Source organism: Drosophila serrata, unplaced genomic scaffold (assembly GCF_035046125.1).
Source record: "Drosophila serrata isolate PLE 108 unplaced genomic scaffold, ASM3504612v1 contig_293, whole genome shotgun sequence".
Classification (NCBI taxonomy): domain Eukaryota; kingdom Metazoa; phylum Arthropoda; class Insecta; order Diptera; family Drosophilidae; genus Drosophila; species Drosophila serrata.
In genome coordinates, this window is record NW_028257191.1 from 2,296,537 (window position 1) to 2,316,127 (window position 19,591).

At 38.0% G+C, this 19,591-nt stretch overlaps 3 protein-coding genes across 4 annotated transcripts; all 3 read right to left on the minus strand.

Moving 5' to 3' along the window:
- Positions 1-805: 805 nt before the first annotated feature.
- On the minus strand, positions 806-2,021 carry LOC110182642 (uncharacterized). The gene is made up of 2 exons (XM_020950711.2): positions 1,220-2,021; positions 806-1,147 (listed from the first exon to the last, which is right to left on the minus strand). The coding sequence occupies exons 1-2, from the start codon at positions 1,455-1,457 to the stop codon at positions 888-890; spliced, it is 498 nt and encodes a 165-aa protein (XP_020806370.2). The 5' UTR covers positions 1,458-2,021; the 3' UTR covers positions 806-887.
- A 1,990-nt stretch (positions 2,022-4,011) lies between these two features.
- Positions 4,012-8,961, minus strand: Pgant7 (N-acetylgalactosaminyltransferase 7). The gene is made up of 3 exons (XM_020950693.2): positions 8,160-8,961; positions 6,734-7,210; positions 4,012-6,364 (listed from the first exon to the last, which is right to left on the minus strand). Exons 1-3 carry the CDS (start codon positions 8,362-8,364, stop codon positions 5,271-5,273), a joined length of 1,776 nt encoding a protein of 591 aa, XP_020806352.1. The 5' UTR covers positions 8,365-8,961; the 3' UTR covers positions 4,012-5,270.
- Positions 8,962-10,190: 1,229 nt separating this feature from the next.
- Positions 10,191-18,873, minus strand: Ggt-1 (gamma-glutamyl transpeptidase). Of its 2 annotated transcripts, none has more exons than XM_020950702.2 (4): positions 18,547-18,873; positions 11,101-12,306; positions 10,793-11,033; positions 10,191-10,730 (listed from the first exon to the last, which is right to left on the minus strand). In XM_020950702.2, exons 1-4 carry the CDS (start codon positions 18,549-18,551, stop codon positions 10,443-10,445), a joined length of 1,740 nt encoding a protein of 579 aa, XP_020806361.1. In that variant the 5' UTR covers positions 18,552-18,873; the 3' UTR covers positions 10,191-10,442. The 2 variants fall into 2 exon arrangements, with proteins under 2 accessions (XP_020806361.1, XP_086692987.1); XM_086836861.1 differs by lacking the exon at positions 18,547-18,873 and adding an exon at positions 12,589-12,745.
- Between the last annotated feature and the right edge of the window lie 718 nt (positions 18,874-19,591).

Here is a 19,591-nt window from a genome sequence, read left to right on the forward strand (position 1 = left end):
ATTACTGATGAATTTCTAAATGAATTATTGAGGAATTATTTGTGAATGGAATATGCTGGGTGGTGTAATGGTAACTCTCTCACTGTCCCCAAAAGCGATTGATTCGCTCCTTGGGCGCGTGTTTGTTTGTTTATTTGAACGCTGGTTAGCAATCTTGGCCTTGATATGCATATTGGCGCACAATGGCAAACAATCTAATGAGCAAATAAAGCCCTATCTACAAAGTCAATTGCCTGTCTATGCAACATAACATCATCGCCAGAGTCAGGGCCATGGCCAGGGCCAGAACCATGGGACGTTGTTGAATCAATTCATAACTAACTGACTGACTGACGTAGGTAGGTAGACATATATTCAATTGAAACTAATAATTTGTAGCTTGTGGCGAAGAAAGTGCCTAGGCGGTTATTCCCTTACAGCTTCGATCTTATGACGTCGTGTGAATCACTGGGGGGAATTCCTATTCAAGATTCTATTTGATAGCAAATAAATTCATGCTTGGGTATATTTTTAAAAAACACCTGAGCCACAATATATGGCACTGGCTCCGGTTCCGATTCGGGTATCTCACACCCATCCATGAATTGGAATCTGATGCAGGTGAGTGCCGTACCCAGATTTATGGCTCCCCGGCCTTTATGTCATCGGTGTTTCAAGTGGAAGGCGCGTGAGCAACGAAAACAATTTGAAATTACTCTAGATTAGCCACCCAGGTGATGATATATGATAGATGCCATTATAACAAGAGTTTTGCACTGAGCGAAAATAGTTGACACTTAAGGACCTACCAATTGAAACCACATTCTTTGCTTAGCTAGAGTCACAGATGTTCATAACCATATATGTATATTTTAAATTGGAGCCTTGGGAAAACAGATATCTATGGCCTAATCCCTCACACCGTAGTACTGAGCCTGGTACGAGAAATTCCTGGTGTTGCTGGCCTCCACGACAATGGAGATGAAGCGCTGACCAATGCCACCGGCGACCACATAGGCACTGCCATCGTTGGAGTCCTGGGTGCACACTAGCTCCACGTAGGACACAATGGCTCCCGTGCCTTCTTCCGGGTAGGTGAGCTGCATGCTAACGTCCTGGGAACGAGGATACTCAAAGTGATCGGCACCCTGGGCCACCAGTTGGTCACCTGAAAGTATGCAGGGGTTTTTCTCGGTCAAGTGATGGACTCACAACGAAGTCTACTCTCCGGCGGACTCACCAGGAATACGGGCTCCCATGTTGTAACGAACAACCTGGCTGCCAACGCGGGTCTGCTTCTCCATACGTTGAAGTTGTACACCCGGATGCTGGGCGACAAAGGCACGGATATCCTTCACCACCTTGATCTGATGCTGACGGGCACTGCTATCCACGGGCAGCGTTCCCGCAGATCCTTGGGCCACAAAGCAACCCAGAAGGGCGGCGGCGGTAAACAGGATCAGGCTAAGCTTGGACATCTTTTATAATTTTTGGGGGAAATGTGTTACTATATATCGGCAATCACGGCTGCTTGAAAGTCACAGAATGATGGCCAAGGTTTGGCTTCCACCCTTTTTTATACCGTCTCTGTCTCTTATCTTGCCCCCTTTGCCAATTTCGAGTGGCATGGGTGACAACGTCTAATCCAGGACGGGAAATGGTTGCTCCACTGATTGCGGGAATACCCTGCCTAACTCATCAGGGGGTTTCACTCACACACCTTTACCCGTTGGGCATATACCTTTTGGTTAGAGTAACAATAATAACACTGATAAGGGTTTCTTTCCACTTCACTCAATTAAATTGAACAATTTCGGTGTTATTGTGCTCTCGGATCTAATCATCCCGCTCCCCTCGGCGGCTGTGTTCGGAAGATAACACGGCTTCCATGTGGGAGTCAACAAATAACCAGTGGACTCTATTCCTATGCCAAGATAGTTGTTGGTGATTAACGCCACCCGGGAGAGGAGTGACACCTGCGATGGTGTCCCTCCTGGACGGACGACGGCATGATCAAACTGGGAGAAGAGCTTCCCGGAATCTTATCGCCAGCGGACTTCCCTGGAAGTGGGCCATCGAAGCAACCGATGCCCCAATCGTCGTCAATATTGCTGATTCGATTAAACAATAAGTTCTGAATCATATACTTAAATTAGGAAACACTTCAAGTTCAATGCGCTATAGAGAAAATCGGGTTCATTAACTATAGCATCTCGTTTGTAGGGATCAGGGTTAGTGTTATGGATACGTATTTACCGGGGAATATATAATATATCAAAAGAAATATATAATATATCCTGAGGAATATATAATATATCCAGAAGAATATATAACATATGCAGAGAAATATATAATATATCCAGAGGCATTTACAATATATCCAGAAGAATATATAATATTTCCAGAGGAATATATAATATATCCAGAGGAATATTTAATATATCCAGAGAAATACATAATATATCCAGAGGCATTTATAATATATCCAGAAGAATATATAATATATCCAGAGAAATACATAATATATCCAGAGGCATTTATAATATATCCAGAAGAATATATAATATATGCAGAGATATATATAATATATCCAGAAGAATATATAATATTTCCAGAGGAATATATAATATATCCAGAGGAATATATAATATATCCAGAAGAATATATAACATATGCAGAGAAATATATAATATATCCAGAGGCATTTACAATATATCCAGAAGAATATATAATATTTCCAGAGGAATATATAATACATCCAGAGGAATATTTAATATTTCCAGAAGAATATATAATATATCCAGAGGAATATATAATATATCCAGAGGAATATTTAATATTTCCAGAAGAATAAATAATATATCCAGAGAAATATATAATATATCCTGAGGAATATTTAATATATCCAGAAGAATACATATATAGTATATCCAGAGAAATACATATATATTATATCCAGAGTATATAATATATCCAGAAGAGTATATAATATATCCAGAGGAATATATAATATATCCAGAAGAATATATAACATATGCAGAGAAATATATAATATATCCAGAGGCATTTATAATATATCCAGAGGAATATATATTATATCCAGAAAAATATATAACATATGCAGAGAAATATATAATATATCCTGAGGAATATTTAATATATCCAGAAATATATATAATATATCCAGAGGAATATATAATATATCAAGAAGGATATACAATATATGCGATAACAAATGTATATCCTATATGTCAAATCGACAAATACCTTGAGCTTAAATTGAAGCAACAATATCTTATAATTATATATCGAAAATTTTAAATATAAAAGAGAATCGCATTCAGGCTTAAAATATTGATATTTTCCAAAACTATAAAAAAATATCCTATATATGAAATGTATCACCAAAAATATTGTTCTATCATAGGAAAAATAGTGAAATTTAGGTATATCGAAATGAAATATATCGAACAAAAATCGCATTTGACTTTAAAATGTTAATGATTTAATAAAATATAAGACGAACGCATAATTTGCATTTGACACAATAACATATAATACAAATTGGTTTGACGTTAACGTGGCCAACTTAATTAACATAGAAGAATAATAATATAATATGGATATTATTGAAAAATATTCACAATATTGTATTTAATTTGAATATTAAATATTAAAAAATTTATTTTTTATCAACTGTTCAGTCAAACGTAGATACAATTTTAATATACCAATATATAAAGCATTAAGCTACATTTTCAACAAGGTAGATCACCAAGTTGAACCTCTTTCAGATCCTTTTTTGACTCGTTCTAAGTTCAAAGAGCCTTTTGGCCAGCTTATTCGAATAAGACGACAATTTCCTTATAAAGATATCATATACGTATTCCATATTTATATATACATATATTTCTTTACCTTAAATGGGAAAAACCCTTATTCTTTTAATTCCAGCACTTATATAAAAAATATGTATGTACATCTAGTAAGTCCCAACCACTAAGGGAAAATAAACAAAACAGCTTTGGGGGATTTACAAGATAAAGTGTTTAGAAAACGTGTTTATTTCTATGCTATTATTCAGACTTATCGATAACTCTAGAGTTACATTTGAATGTAAAAAATATTGTTTTCAAAACTCCAACTCCCGCAGCGCACTAGCAACGATCATTAGTTAAAATCACCAGATATACAGAGAGCGTTACGGAAAATAAGAAGTTGAAAATCGTAGGAAAAAAAAACACTTGAATTTGGGATCCGATGATGCGAGGCCCGGAGAGCTCCGCTCCGCTTTAGAGACTCGCACGGAACGGATTTGATTGGAATGTGGCAGCATTGAAAAACTTAGCTAAGGTTAGTTGGGAGTTACAGGAATACAGGCTAAGGTTAGTACATTGATTTTAGTGTTGGCAATCATAAAGCAAAACACATTCTTAATATCTTCATCATCATCATCATCTATTGCACTCGATTCGCAGACGACTGACTCTGTCTCCCTTCCATTCGCGTTCATCCTACAACTATCGCACTGTCTCACTCATTCGCACGAACATAACAAGGGCGGGCGGCATGGAAATCCCCTAAGCTTTTGAATCGCCGGTCCTTCTTTAATTTTAACTGAACACCAAGGTATTTATGAGATTCTTCGATTTAAATATATAGCAATATATATCTGGGAATGTGATGTATTTGATTGTATTTTTTGTTATCGAGAAATACTAATAGTTTTGTTCGCGAATTCTATTTGTTCTGTGGATATAATTTATTTTAAGATTTACAATCTAGACACGAATTTGTTGTACAAAATCGAAGCTCCTACCAAAAAGACCTATAATAATAACAAGACGAGTAACGCCTTTCGAATTTTTCTGTGATCTCTTCTTAATCTGTGCATTAGCGTTACTCATCTTATTGTAATTTATCTCTCCTCCTACTAAGCTTTAATAATATCATCGCCGATTTCTTTACAGTGGCATTTAATGCCCTGCGGCTCGAATCCTAACTATAGCTAAGGGATTTCCATGTGCCCGCCACAGTGCCTGTGTACAGTGCGTTACAAAAATGCTTACATCTGTACGGTTTCTTTTGTTTTTTGTTTTCAGTTTATACTTGTTTGCGTTACAAATCCAACAACAATTCCTTTTCTCATTTTCACTAAATTGCTTTTGTCTAAAATATCGCCCCTTGCCCTGGCTGAAACCCTTGTGATCCATCTCGTTTTGATCCTCCTGCTGCTTCTCATCCTGCTCCTTCTCCTCCTGCTCATTCTCCTTTTCCACTTGTTGCTGGACTTACCAGCGTGGGCGTATCTCCTTGAACCACCACTGCTGGTAGCTATCATTGACATCGCAATGGCCCAGGGCCAGCTGCTGGGTGGCCGGATGCAGGGCCATGCACTTCTTGTGGACACGATGCATGAGATGCTTCGTGTGCTCGTTGTACTGCCAAGGACCGTCAACAGTGCCCAGCCGGCAGACGGCCAGCTTAATGCCCTGCCGATCGGCCTCCACGCAGCGCTCGCCGACGCCCAACTGTCCAGCGGCATTGAGCCTGACCAGTTGGTTATTGCCACCGCCATGGCAGTAGGTGAGACCCATAATGGCCGGCGGTTGATGGCCCATGGAGTCCAGACAGCCGTCGGAGGCCACCGAGCGTAGCTCACCCCAGTGCAGATTGGCCGGCAGTCCTGGGAATTTGTCATACACATCGTACGCAATGTGATCCATGAACCACTGGAAGCTCTTGCAATTGAGGCGCTTCTTCAGGGCCAGCTGCTCACTGATGTCGCCCATATCGAGGTAACGAGCCAGGGGCTCGCGTGTATAGAAGTACTCCTTGTGCGTGTCGTCAAACCAGGTCTCGATGACTCGCTTGTAGTTGATCGTGATCAGTGGACCCTTCTTCTTGCTGGCCAACTTCCCGAAATTGTAGGGCATGAAGCCGCGATAGACGTGACCCACTCGGGAGCAGGGCACCCACTCGATGCTGCCGCCGCACTGCCAGATCTTAAAGCTCAGCTCGAAATTCTCACCGCCCCAGACCAGCAGGCCCGGATCGTAGGCTCCAAGCTCCAAGAAGTACTCCCTGTTAATGGCAAACAGGCCGCCAGCATGTGTGGGACTGCGATAGGGTTCCGAGTTATGAGGACGACGTCGCTGCTCCCGGCGAGGCACCTCATTCTCCTTGTAAAGCATGCCCCATTCGAAGATGCCACGGAAATGGTTATCCGTGCCGTACACCGGTCTATACTCAAAGTTCTTGTGATCAATGCCATCGATAATGGGCACAGTCATTACGGTGCGATCCCGATAAATAGGAGCCAGCAGGGGCGGCAGCCAGTTGATATTCACTTCACAGTGAGCGTCCAGGAACACGATTACCTCACCTATAAGGAGGATAAAGGATTTTAATAGGGTTTTAAAGATGTGGTAAATAAAGGTTTATATAGATTTGCATATATCTATATTCACACATATTTTATTGCTTCTATATGTTTATGTGAAGTGAAATCTGATGAAACTTGAATTATAGATTAAACACGTTTGGTGTTTTAATCATTTGATATTGAGATTGTGGGTGGTGATTCAAAGAGTTTACCAAACGTGGGTTTCTTTTGTTTGGAATTTTTTAGCCGTTTTCATGATTTGATAAAAACAACTTAAAGATTCTGTAAGCAATTACCCGTTACGACACGTTTGTTGATTCTATGATTTAATGATTTGATTTGGACTTTGTTTCCTCATAAAATACACACCTGTTGCCTCCATGGCTCCTCTGGATCGTGTCCGGATGAGGCCTTCGCGCTCCTTATTCCTGATCACCTTGACCAGGCCCTTGAACTGCAGCACATACTCATCCAGCTTGGTTCTCAGGTTCTCCTTGTCGGAGAAGTCATCCACCAGAATGATCTCGTGCAGCATGTGCGCGGGCGAACGATCAATCACCGAGTGAACGGTGCGCATGAGCACCGAAAATCCTTCGTTGTGGAAGACAATGATCACGCTGGTGCGTGGCAGATCGAAGGGATAATCCCAGTGGCGGCACTCTTCCAGCCGCGTGTCTCGCACCGACCGATGCATTGAGATCTCGTCGGAGCAGGCAATGTTCATGCCATACTCCATCTCGGAGGCGTCGGCCACATGTTTCTTCTCCGGCGTCAGGTTGTGAGCCTCACCGTTCTCCCCGGGACCGGTGCGTGGCTGGAGGTCTTTGGGTTCGAAATTGCCAAGGCCTGAAAATGGGAATACTCGTTATAAAAATGAGAAATGTAAATGTGCGTGTGCAAACTTGCAGCAATTGTTTAAATATTGGGCTAGCTCTTTGTGTTATATACTCTTGCAGCAGGTATTTTAATTTGGAAATTAACTGGTTAAGAAGTTTATTAAATATAAATGAGAGGAGTTCAAAATTTAAGGAGTTCATTACAAAGCTTATTAGGTATTTATATTGTCAGTAAAAAAATGCAGAGGATATAAAAATATAATAAATACAAGACTAAATGTATTAACAATATAAATCGCTAAATGTTTTGAAATTTACTCGAAAAAGAGAGTTTTAAGAATAAAAACTGAGGAAGAAACATATATTTTACCCTTTATAAGGAGTTTTTATCCATTTTTGAGCCTATTCGCGATAATAATAATAAAATTTCCTAGTTCAAGAGATCAATAAAGGCTCCCCAATGATCTGTTTTTGATTTTTTTTTCGATTTTAAACGATTGTAACTAGAATCTTAAGTTTCGCCTAACTCTTAAAGTTTTAGTTCACTGAGTTGACTTGTTAAAATTGCTTTTCTGTGACGAATAGAACGAAGTGACTAGATATGAGATATAATTTATTTTAAATGTCATAAAATGGCTGTTACTACAAAAATTGTTGTTTAACTTTAGACATGGCTATTTTAAGTCACAATATTAATATATTTAACCACTTTTTAGTGTTGTTTACATATTTTAAAGTTTGTGATTTTGCGGGTCAATGTTCTTGGGCATTAAATGTATGTTTTTTAAGGCAGTTTTTCTAATCAGAACTATAAATTAGTAGTAATTAACATCTCGAGCCACAATACTGGCAAAAAGAGTTAACAATACCAGCTGCAAGTTCAGATTAATCTTGAATTTAAGAGACTAAGACATGTTCACTGACTGATCTTTGGTTCCCGGCACTCCCCAGCTACTCACCATCAATCAGCTTGGGCACCTCTCGCGGACGCCCCTCCATCCGGCGGTGGGCAAACTTGGGGCCACCGAAGCGAGAGTGGTACGCCTCCTGGACGCGCTTGTGATGGTCACTCAAGTTGGCCAGCAGATAGAGCAGCGGCAGGAGGACCAGCAGGCACAGGACCATCCGGCAGATCCGCCCGCTGCGGATGTTGCTCACGCGCATCTCGCTCGCTCTCTCTCTCTCTCTCTCTGTTGCTAGCTGGCTATCTCTCTCTCGCGATACTCTTACTTCGCCGCTTTGTGTGCGCCTTCCTCACCTCCTTCCCACCGTTGCCTCTGCCGCTGCGGCTATGGCTAGCCGATTCTGTTGACGTGTCTAGTGGCCAAAAAGAAGAAGAGACCGAACGAGAACAAGAACAAAAGAGGCAGCGGCGCTCAAAGAATATTCGGTTCAAATGCCGCTGCTGCTCTGCCGCGGCGCTGCTCCGGCTGAATATCTGGTGCGGGTGCGAGCGGGACGGGGCGCCAGGTGATCAAAGCGGCTGCCGATAATGACAAGTGCCGTTGCTGCGGCCAGGCGGCCAACGAATATCTTTGACAATTTGTCTATTTGCGAACCGAACGGATATGGAGGGCGCTTGCCGGCTGAACGCGCCGCTGTCACAAAACAATTGCGAGTGCAGGTTGTACGAGTTTTCGCGGTGCAAACGTAAACAAAAACGGAGAAATGTTCAACGCAGTGTGACCGCGCCACAAACGATTAAAAATACCACATTACCTTTAGGTAAATACCTTCAAATACCAATACTTACTGTTATACATACTGGTATACTTTTATACCCAGCAAAGAAACAAAAACATCGATGACACTATTGATATCAGAGATGGTTTGAAAATATATTTTATTTTATATTTTTGTTGACTAATCTCGTATTTAGTTTCATTGAACTTGTTTATATCAAAGTACTAAGAATGTTTAAGTAAAAAAAATAAAGAAAACCCCCTGATGACTCTATCGATATTATTGACAGAAAGTTCTGGCAGCATCGTAACCTCTTATCGATAAGCACGAGAAAATATCTGTACTGCGAAAACAAACACCCGCGAAATTTAAATGATTACATTTGGGCAATTCTCCAGAAACGTGAACCGCGGCCAAAAACTTAAAATTGCTTAAAAACGAGTATTTTTAACATGATTACATAAAAAATTGGTCAGGATGATCAAGACTAAGAGATTTTTTCATTTTCTAAAATAAGTTTCAAAAAAATCGATGTCAAACACGCGCAAACGCAAATAATGTTGTTTTTATCAAAAAAAGGCATAAAAAATTGCATGTTTTGTTTTGATGCCCATCTCTTAAACCGAACCACTTTGCTTTAACTTTTGGTTTCTAATATGACATAAAAAACCCAAAAATTCAATATTAAGTGCAAAAGAACATATCCGATCACCAATATTCGTACAGTTTCAGTTTGAATTAGCGCTTTCCAAACTGTCGCGTGCGACCGGGACTAAAATTGAATTTTAATTGTGTTTTTTTAGTTTGAATGCGTACGAATGTCGCATTCGACACCAGAGAATTGCCCATTTATAAAATAAACTTTAAATAAAGTTCAAAGTTGAAATGGTATATATTAATAATTATTATACAAAATTAATTTGAGGTTTTTGAAAAATAGAAGAGTTTTGAATGTATGTAATTTTGAGAAACTGCGATAGGAAATACACGAAAGTGCTGAACATATTTGAACAGCGTTCGGTATACATTTTATATATAATAAAAATCTTAATAAATACTTTTTATATATATTTCATAATTAAACTGCTTGTACTTCTTATGAACAAATATCATACTAAATAAATATTAAATGTATTATTAAAATATTTCGAAAAACCTAAAAAATAGGACATTTTCAGAGGACAAATTCAAGTTCCGCTGCGAAATCCTTTGGAAAAGTATAACCCTGTTCTTGGATTCAAGAAATATTCGACCAGTGTAACTTAACTTTTGAATTTAAAAATAGATATATAACAAAACCCTTTAAATACAGTATAAAATATATATAAATTCCCTTTATTTGGCTATTTTGGGCTTCACAGCTCGTTATTTACATTTAAAAAATGAATACATAGTTTCGAAGATACACTCTCTATTCGAAATAAAGTTTAACAATTATGTACAGGGCTTTGAAAGAGCCGTAAAATATACAGGCGCTTAAAGCTAAGTTTAATAAATAAAAAATCACGAGCCCTGCTTGGAGGCATTGGATCGGATGGATGTGACTCCAGATCCCTGAATTAGTGCTGCATCTTATTAGTTTTGGCAATGGTGAGGGAGCTGCCGATGCGACGGCGATCGTAGAATGGCTCCGGCTCATCCAATGCTCCGATGGCAGTCACAGCGGCAAAGCTGGAGCCGACAACCTCCTCGTTGAGCTCATGACCCACCTTGGCCAGGTAATTGGAGATACCGCTGTCCAACTCCTGCTCGTAGCTGACCCGCATGGGGGCCAACTGATGGTGCAGCCGACCATTGTTCACCGCCGCCGACAGAGACTCACCGCGGATCAGATACTTCATAATCGTCTGGATATAAAAAGAAATCGAGTTATAATTCTGATTGCTTGAAGTAAATACTGGTTACATACGCTTGCCACACTGGTGGTGATGCGAGTGCCACCTGCTGCTCCCACAAGCAGGCGGACATTGCCCTGCTCATCCACAACGATGGCGGGACTCATTGAAGACATGGGTCGCTTGCCCGGATAAATGTAATTGGCCGGAGAGGCGGGCACACCAAAGCTATTGATCACGCCCGGCGTGGAGAAGTCATCCATCTCGTCGTTCAGAATAATGCCAGTCTGGAGGGAGGCAACCTTGGAGCCAAAGCTGAAACAAGACAAAAGTTAACAATTGATTACACTTCCAATAGATAACTTAGTTTAATGATACTTACTAGTTATTAATGGTGCTGGTGATGGCCACCGCATCCCCATTGGTGGCCAGGACATTCATGTGAGCGGTGCCATGATCCTCCTCGACGGTGAAGTTAGCTCCATAGTAGAGAAAATCCTGTGAGGTTCTGTCATCGTGTATAAGCCTACGAATGCTCTCCACAAACTCCGGTTGCAGCATCTGCTCCAGGGTGGCATTTATGGATGCAGCATTCTCCGGATCGGCATACAAATCACCCAAATTCGTTCGCTGTCCATAGGCATGCTTAAAGGCCTCCACAACCCGTTGCCAGTAGACATACTCATCATCCGTATGCATGCCACCCATGATGTTAAGGATGAAGGCCAACAGGGGTCCACTGGTGGGCATTGGGGTGGAGTAGAGCGTATAGGAACCACTGACATTGGCCGCTATGTGGCCATCGCTCTCCCAGCGCACCTTGTAATCCCGCAGATCCTGTTCGGTGATAATTCCGCCCAGACTCTGGATATCCTCGACAAACTTGCGTCCCGTCTCACCGCCATCGTAGATCTCCTTGGCCCCGTTCTCGGCAATCCTCTCCAGCGTATCGGCCAGAACGGTGCGCTTCATATAGTCACCCTCCAGCCAGGGCTCTTGCTTCTCATTGAGAAAGACCGATCTCAGGCCAGGATCCGCTCGGATCTGGCTTAACTTGGATTGTATGGCCGAGGCCAGGTAACGGGAAACCACATGTCCCTCGCGGGCCAACTTGATGGCCGGCTGGAAGAGACGCTTCCAGGGCAGGATACCATACCGACGATGCATCTCCCAGTAGCCCAGGATCTCGCCAGGCACTGCGCACGCAGTGGCGCCCGTTATCTCCGTCTGTCCCACAAACATATCCTTGTGCGCCGCTGCCGGTGCCGATTCCCTGGCAATCAATGTCTCCACCTTTCTGCTGCTTCGCGTATATATGGTGGCCACAAAGCCGCCACCAATCCCCATGGAATGCGGCAACAAGAGTCCCTCGCAGAGCAGCGTGGCAATGGAGGCATCCACGGCAGAGCCGCCATCGTTTAGCACATCGCCACCAATGTCGGCGCAACCGATGCCATTGGACACAACAGCACCGCTGATGAGCCGGGAGTCACGATTCCGGAGTCCGAAAACTAGACCGAGGGTCAGAGCCGTCACCATCACGGCTGCCAGCAGCAGCCATAGAAGGATCTTCTTGCTACACACCAACCTGCAAAGATAAAGAGTTACGAAAAGGTGTCATCAGTTGTTAGCTATCGATCTTCGATCTTCGATCAGCGATCAGCGATCTGCGATCAGCCCCTCAAGACTGAAGAGCTTGAGGACCTGATCGAGTGGAGCAGCGGTGGCGTCGATGATGATTAGCTTTGATTTCTGGCTGGGCACCGCTATCGGTTCCACGGCATTTCGTCGAGTCACCTCTTGATATTCCACATCGAAACCCATAATACCCTGCAATCTATGACGATCTCAAAAAGGAGAACAATAATACCTGCAATTAATCGAGTTTGCTTCTTCAGACTCAGTTGCTAATTGAAGGCAGTTTACTTTGTAGGGAAGTATACCAAACGGAGGGAGAGAACGCCTCTACAATTCAATTAAAGTTTAATCTCCATTGTATTACATTTTTGTGCCTGCCAAAGGGATTGTAAATTCCAAGCACACTTTATGCACTACACTACTTTTGGTTTTAGAAAGGATCTTTCTTTAGAGATTGAAACAGTTTGAAAGAGCAAAAATATCCCTAAAGAACTGGAAATTGCTAGTTTCCAGTTTTGTAATCGTAGTATTTCCAGGAGAATTGAGAGATTGAAATAACAAGAATCATAGTGGGGAAGAAATATCCCTAAAGAACTGGAAAGTGCGAGTTTCCAGTGATATAAATGGATTTTGTTATTGTAGTATTTCCAGGACAATTCAGAGATTGAAACAACAAATCAAAGTGGAGCAAAAATATCCCTAAAGAACTGGAAATTTCTAATTTCCAGTGATATAAATGGATTTTGTTATCATAGTATTTCCTGGACAATTCAGAGATTGAAACAACAAAAATCATAGTGGAGCAAAAATATCCCTAAAGAACTGGAAATAGCTAGTTTCCAGTTTTGTTATCACAGTATTTCCAGGAGAAACCCCTCGTAAAACCCTACGTAATACTGATTATATTTCGTAATGTCTGTAATCAGTGACCATTAAAGTCCAGTTATATTAAATTAGCCGAATCATTCTATTCGATCTATCTAGAAGTGTGGTATATATTTCAGAAACCTAAGCCCATTCAGTAGCTACAAAGAAAAAACCCATCTGTATCTTTCTTAACTGATTGCTCACGTCTCTGGAGTGTCCCATGACAATGTAATTTTTTCAGGTATATCTACTCGACGGCTGATCGTGACCGGATGAGTACGGACATACCTTTTGGACGGCAGGGTGCTGCATATGTAGTACCATATCACCTTATCAGTTCCTCCCCCGACACCGGGAACTCTCTTTTCCACGCACAACGCGTGCCCATAAAAATGCCAACCAAGAGATTGTAAAACTTGAGGCTCTATTAACAAGCAATTTTCTATAATTAACGTAGATTTCCCGCACAATGGGGGAAAGTGGCAGAAAAAAACACTTGGATTTAATGCCCGTCATGGTAAATGCTCCTCCAATATTTCGATTTCAATTTCGATACGATACGATCGATTATCGTCGCCGTCTACTGCAGATTATGATCCTCGAGAGTCCGAAATCGAACCTGCTTTTTGTGTCGTATCATTTGATAGAAAATTTTTACCTGAATCTGCATATCGCTTCGATACGATAAGAACCGGTTCGGGCCAGTCCAGTAGCTCTCGTCCCTTACGATACCATAATTAATTGGTTTTGGTCATATAATGTCAAACTTTCGGGAGCTGTCGATATTTAGTTACCTCCAATTGATCGAATGCCGACAAATTAAGGTGGTCATAAAGGATGATGATTGGTCCTGCGATAAGCGACTGGGATTATAGCCGCTTTATCCGGCATTATCAATGGCACGTTTTATAACCCCAAGAAAAAGACGCCACTAAGGTCAAACTGCCCACAGTAAAAGTTTATGAAGAGATCTTTGCACCCAAAGAAAATCGAAAGATCCGAAATTGTGAATGGAGAATTTGGAGAATGGAGAATGTTAGTACATATTTGATAATGAATCGATCTTTAAATAAACTGATATCAGCGATAAAACAGTAAATATTTGCAAAGACCTCAAGTGGGGGGTGTGGCACTTGAGCTACATTAATTGGCATTACGAAAGGCTATAGGAAGTAATATACTGTTATGACATTATTTGATAATAGAAAATAGTACATATCGAAAATGTATATATATATCTTAATTTCAGAACAAGATCTGCATTCAAAAATAAAGAAATTTGGTGTAGAAATGTATATATATACACATATGTTATTTAAAAGAAAAGACTGACAGATCTCAAAATATCCTAAGATATTTATCATATCTTGATATATGGATATCTGAGAAATTGTATACGGTTCATTATTACATCTTATCGAGAAGAAAAGGTCAACATATATTCAAATATATAAAAAATGTGATATATTCAGAAATATTGAAAGATATTGTCAAAAAGAAATAATTAAAACTGTTATACGGTTCATTATTTTGTTTATTATATTGGTTTGATATAAATACATAAATGTTTATACATCGAAAAGAAAAGATTGATAATATCTTTATATATATTAAAGTTGTATAAAGCGAGAAATAGCGGAAAATGTTGCATTTTATTTTAAAATAGCGAGAACAAATTGAAAATATTATACGGGTCATTATTTAAATATATCAATGTACATACATCGAGAAGAAACGACCTTTAGATCTTTATATATCTTAAAGTTCTATATAGCGAGAAATAGCGGAAAATGTTGAATTTTATTTTCAAATAGCGAGAACTAATTGAAAATATTATACGGGTCATTATTTAAATATATCAATGTACATACATCGAGAAGAAACGACCTTTAGATCTTTATATATCTTAAAGTTCTATATAGCGAGAAATAGCGGAAAATGTTGCATTTTATTTTAAAATAGCGAGAAGAACTAATTGAAAATGTTATACGGTTCATTATTTTGATTATTATATTGGTTTGATGTGAATACATCAATGTACATACATCGAGAAGAAAAGACCTTTAGATCTTTATATATCTTAAAGTTGTATATAGCGAGAAATAGCGGAAAATTGTGAATTTTATTTTAAAATAGCGAGAAGAACTAATTGAAAATGTTATACGGTTCATTATTGTGATTATTATATGGTTTGATGTGAATATATACATATGTATATCTGAAGAAAAGACCTTGACATTTTACTATCGAAAAATATTGAATTTATATTGTTAAATATCAATATATTCAATCGTAAAATATCTTGAAATTGAAATTCGAAAAATATTGCATTGGTTTTTTTTTTTAAATATCGAAATGAATTATACATCTAGGACATAGAATTTAGATATTGTTTGACCGTAATATCGATTCCCAGGTACATATGAAAATCAATGTTAAAATATGGAATTTTGTATTGATCTTTAAAGGAAATATTAATACAATAATAAGATAACTATTAACGATCGAATAAAGTAGATTTGGTGACGTCTTTCTTTAATAAAATATATAAATAAATATATATATATATATATAAATAAATATTAAGATCAAATTAAAAAGAGTATGTCTGAAGAGTTTATTTATTATTTATATTTAAAATTGAAATAGTAAATTATAGAGAGTTTATAAAGAAAAATATAATAAAAAATCTAAAAGAATACATTTTTTTTGTGATATCTTTGTAAATGATATAAACTTTTCTAGATTGTACTAAAAGATCTTATATCAACGAAGATACCTCTAGATCTATTCAGAAGGTATCATGCCTTAAAAAAAAGTAAACTTGGTTATAAAGCTTAAAGTGAATATTATGAGATCTCCAGATCAGAATCTTTAACTTTATTTTACCTTTTTCTCTCTTTCAGATTGTTTCTTGTACTAAAACAAGTCCTCGCTTTTACAGAGGTAACTAGGATGCCTACTGATAAGATATACTGACATGCTGTAATCTTCTCCGGAAAATAAGAAAACATCTTTTAATTACAGAATATATCGGTAGATCTTGTCTTTAGCAGGTAAAAACAGTACCTCAAAAGCAATCAAAACTAAAAACAGAACCGAAAAGAAAAGCAAACAACACACATTTCCATTTATCAAAATCTGGAATATGTGCTTTGTCATTAAAATCGAATTGTGTCTGCCGCAAAACGGGAAAGATAAGTTTGTGACGTTACCGGGAAGGAACGAAAGTCATCCTTGGCCATTTGACAGGTGTAAATAAATAAGGTGTTTTGTGCCATGATAGGCTTTTGGCCAAGAGAACAAATGATTCCCACCGAATAATTGTGATGCAGTTTGTAATGAATTATGCAAATAGCCGCGTGAAGCGAGGGGGATTCTTTTATTGCTATTGTTTATAGTATTATTATTTTTTTGTTGTACAATGTAAAACCAGTTTTTTAGCGAGGTAAAAGCATGTGCTGCGAAATGAACTGACAAATCATTCTCCCTAATTGTCGATTTCAATGGCATTGCTCTCGCTCTGTATCTCAGTTTCTCTGAGGGGTATTTTTTCTTTTTTACTTTATGATATGGTACCAAATTCTTTGGTGTTAACCCAATCTTATCGGGATAATATAGCCACATGTATCCATAAAACAGAGCCTGTCAATGATCCGAGCTGAATGAAACACAATTATTCTCAAAGAAAAATAAAGAAAGAATTCCCGTGCCATAAACTTCATTGGCCATATCTCAGCCCATGTACTATATCTTATGGGGTGTCGTAAAGTGTGGCAATTAAGCTAATTGCTTTCAACTTTCGACAAGTTTCTGATAAACAGCCAATGGAACACATATTTACTCATTTTGGGAGTGCGAATGACGCGTTTTCCATGTCCTTCTCGGAATAATCTTTGTGATACAGTGGCAAAAACATACATATGTATATCTGTCTATAAAAATAACAACCTACCGAAAATATAATATCTATTAACGAGCAATAACTAGAGCAAACCTGTCTTATAATAATCTATGATATCTTCAATCCAGAGAGCTTTTAATTACTGTGCTATTAGTTGTATATATATTTTATTAATTTATCTTATCTGTGGCAATCTTCGAGTTCCAGCTAAAATTTACTGACTTGCGAAAAGAGACAACAAAGTAGTTAACAGGTTGTTAAATTGTAGATTTCTAACTTATAGAAATATAATATATCGTTTCTTTGGCTTAATAATTATTCGGTTGCTATTTAAACAAGTGGAAGATGGTGTTAATTACGAAATTTGACTACTACGAGTTCAAGTTCCCAATTTGACAAGTTACTATCGTCATTGCCACCATCATACATTATATTGACTTCAATACAATACAATATAGTATTTCATTCAGACTTAATATTTACACAAGTGACTAAAAAAACTTAATTGCTATGTTAGGCTCAGATGCCGGCAAAAAGCTATTATTGGCAACGTTTCAATCCCCTCCACGCTTTTCATCGATATATAGACTTTGTCATAAATGTTTATATTGCTGAAAGTGAATCCCCACAAAACAGGTTTTGTGTTAGTAACTTAATTTGATTCCAAATATCTTGGGGATTATATATCATATGAAATTATATAGGTTATACATAGGTTTTAAAATGAGACAACCTGAAAATTTATATTCATATACTTGAAGAAATCAAAGGAAAATATATCAAAATATATGAATATATAATTTCCTATGATTTCTGCAGATTTCTCAATTCTTTTAATCATATTTATTGGATTAATATAATTTGTCAATTTGAGCCTTTAAGCTACGCATTTTCTTTGATCCGAATCTGCAGCCGGGTCGATCTAGACTTCAATGCGTATACGTAATATTCATTCAGATTGAGAGTTAACTTTTATTTTTTATTGATTATTAACTTTATCTTATAGCTGATAGGTAATTATTAAAAATAAATAATATTAAGCATACAATTTTTAAATATAGTATTTTTAGATCATTTTTTAACATATATTTTAAATATATTTCTATAAAATTTCTTGAAAATATTTGTTCTTATACAAAACAAACGTGAAAAATATATTATATTATTAATTTTATATAATTTATCTGGACTTTTATCCCCTCTTTTTAACTTATATTTATAAAGTCACTTTAACCCCCCTTTAACCCCATGAAAACAATAAAAACCCCGACTAGGAAATATTGAATACCCTTTTTGGGATAAATATCCCTCTTGAGGGACTATTATATGTGTTGTAAATACCCCCCTTAATGTTTATCCAGCTCCGCCACTGGATAGTATGCAAAATGATGCCTGTCCATGGCTCCAGGCCAAACTTACCTCATTTTACGTGAATGTCACTGCGAATCGAATATTATTATTTACACCGAAATCAAACGGAGCACGGCCGGCACAGCTTAAAGCCTTGACCAAAAAAATAAACACAGAAACAAAAGAAGCCGGAAAAAAACACGAGATTGAAAAAAAAAATAGACACAGTAACAGTAATAGCAATAACAACAGTGGCACTGAAGGAGAAGAAGAGAAGCGGCTTCTAATTATGTTTCGGCAATGTTCCGTTCGTTTCCTTAGCACCTGATCGACTCGACTGATGCAGCTCCCCAATCGCTTGGCTCCACCTCACCTCCGTTCCGCTTTCGAGAGCTCATTGTTGCCCACTTGGCTTATTTCAGGCTAGATCTAGCAGATTAGAAAAGGCTAAAGCTTATGACATTTGCAACTGGCTTATTTTGGGAATCATTTAGTGTATTCCCAACAATAATTTCATTCGTGGCATCAATGATAATAAATTAATCAATAATAATAAAATAATCAATGATAATAAATTAATAAATAAATTAATAAATGATTATAATTATTTTCTTTTTCTTTCCAAAATAATAATAATAATAATGACAAACGAATTTTTTGAATTTTTTAGAGGATTTAACATTAATGGAATGATTATTAAAAAAACGGAATAATGGAGAAGAGGAAATAGAACTGTGATTTTATTAATTATTTATATTTTATTTGTAATATTTGCTTTTATATATATGGCACACAGTTTTAAATAATAATAATAATAGTATTAATAATAAAGGCAACACTGATGACAACTAACTGTAGAACCAATCTGCACACGACACGCAGCACGGTGGAGCGCGGTAGAGATAGGCTTGGAGCGGAGAGAGCGCACTGTGGGGCCCAGAGACAGTTTTGTTGGTAAAAAAATTAACATGTGGTGAGAAAAGAAAATTCTGATAAAAGCAGCTGTTAAATGTGCAATAGAATTTCTTTTAAAATATGTTTTAATATTGTTATTCTTTGCTTATGATTATTATGATATTATATTTCTATATATAAGCTGTTTTTCTCGTTGTTG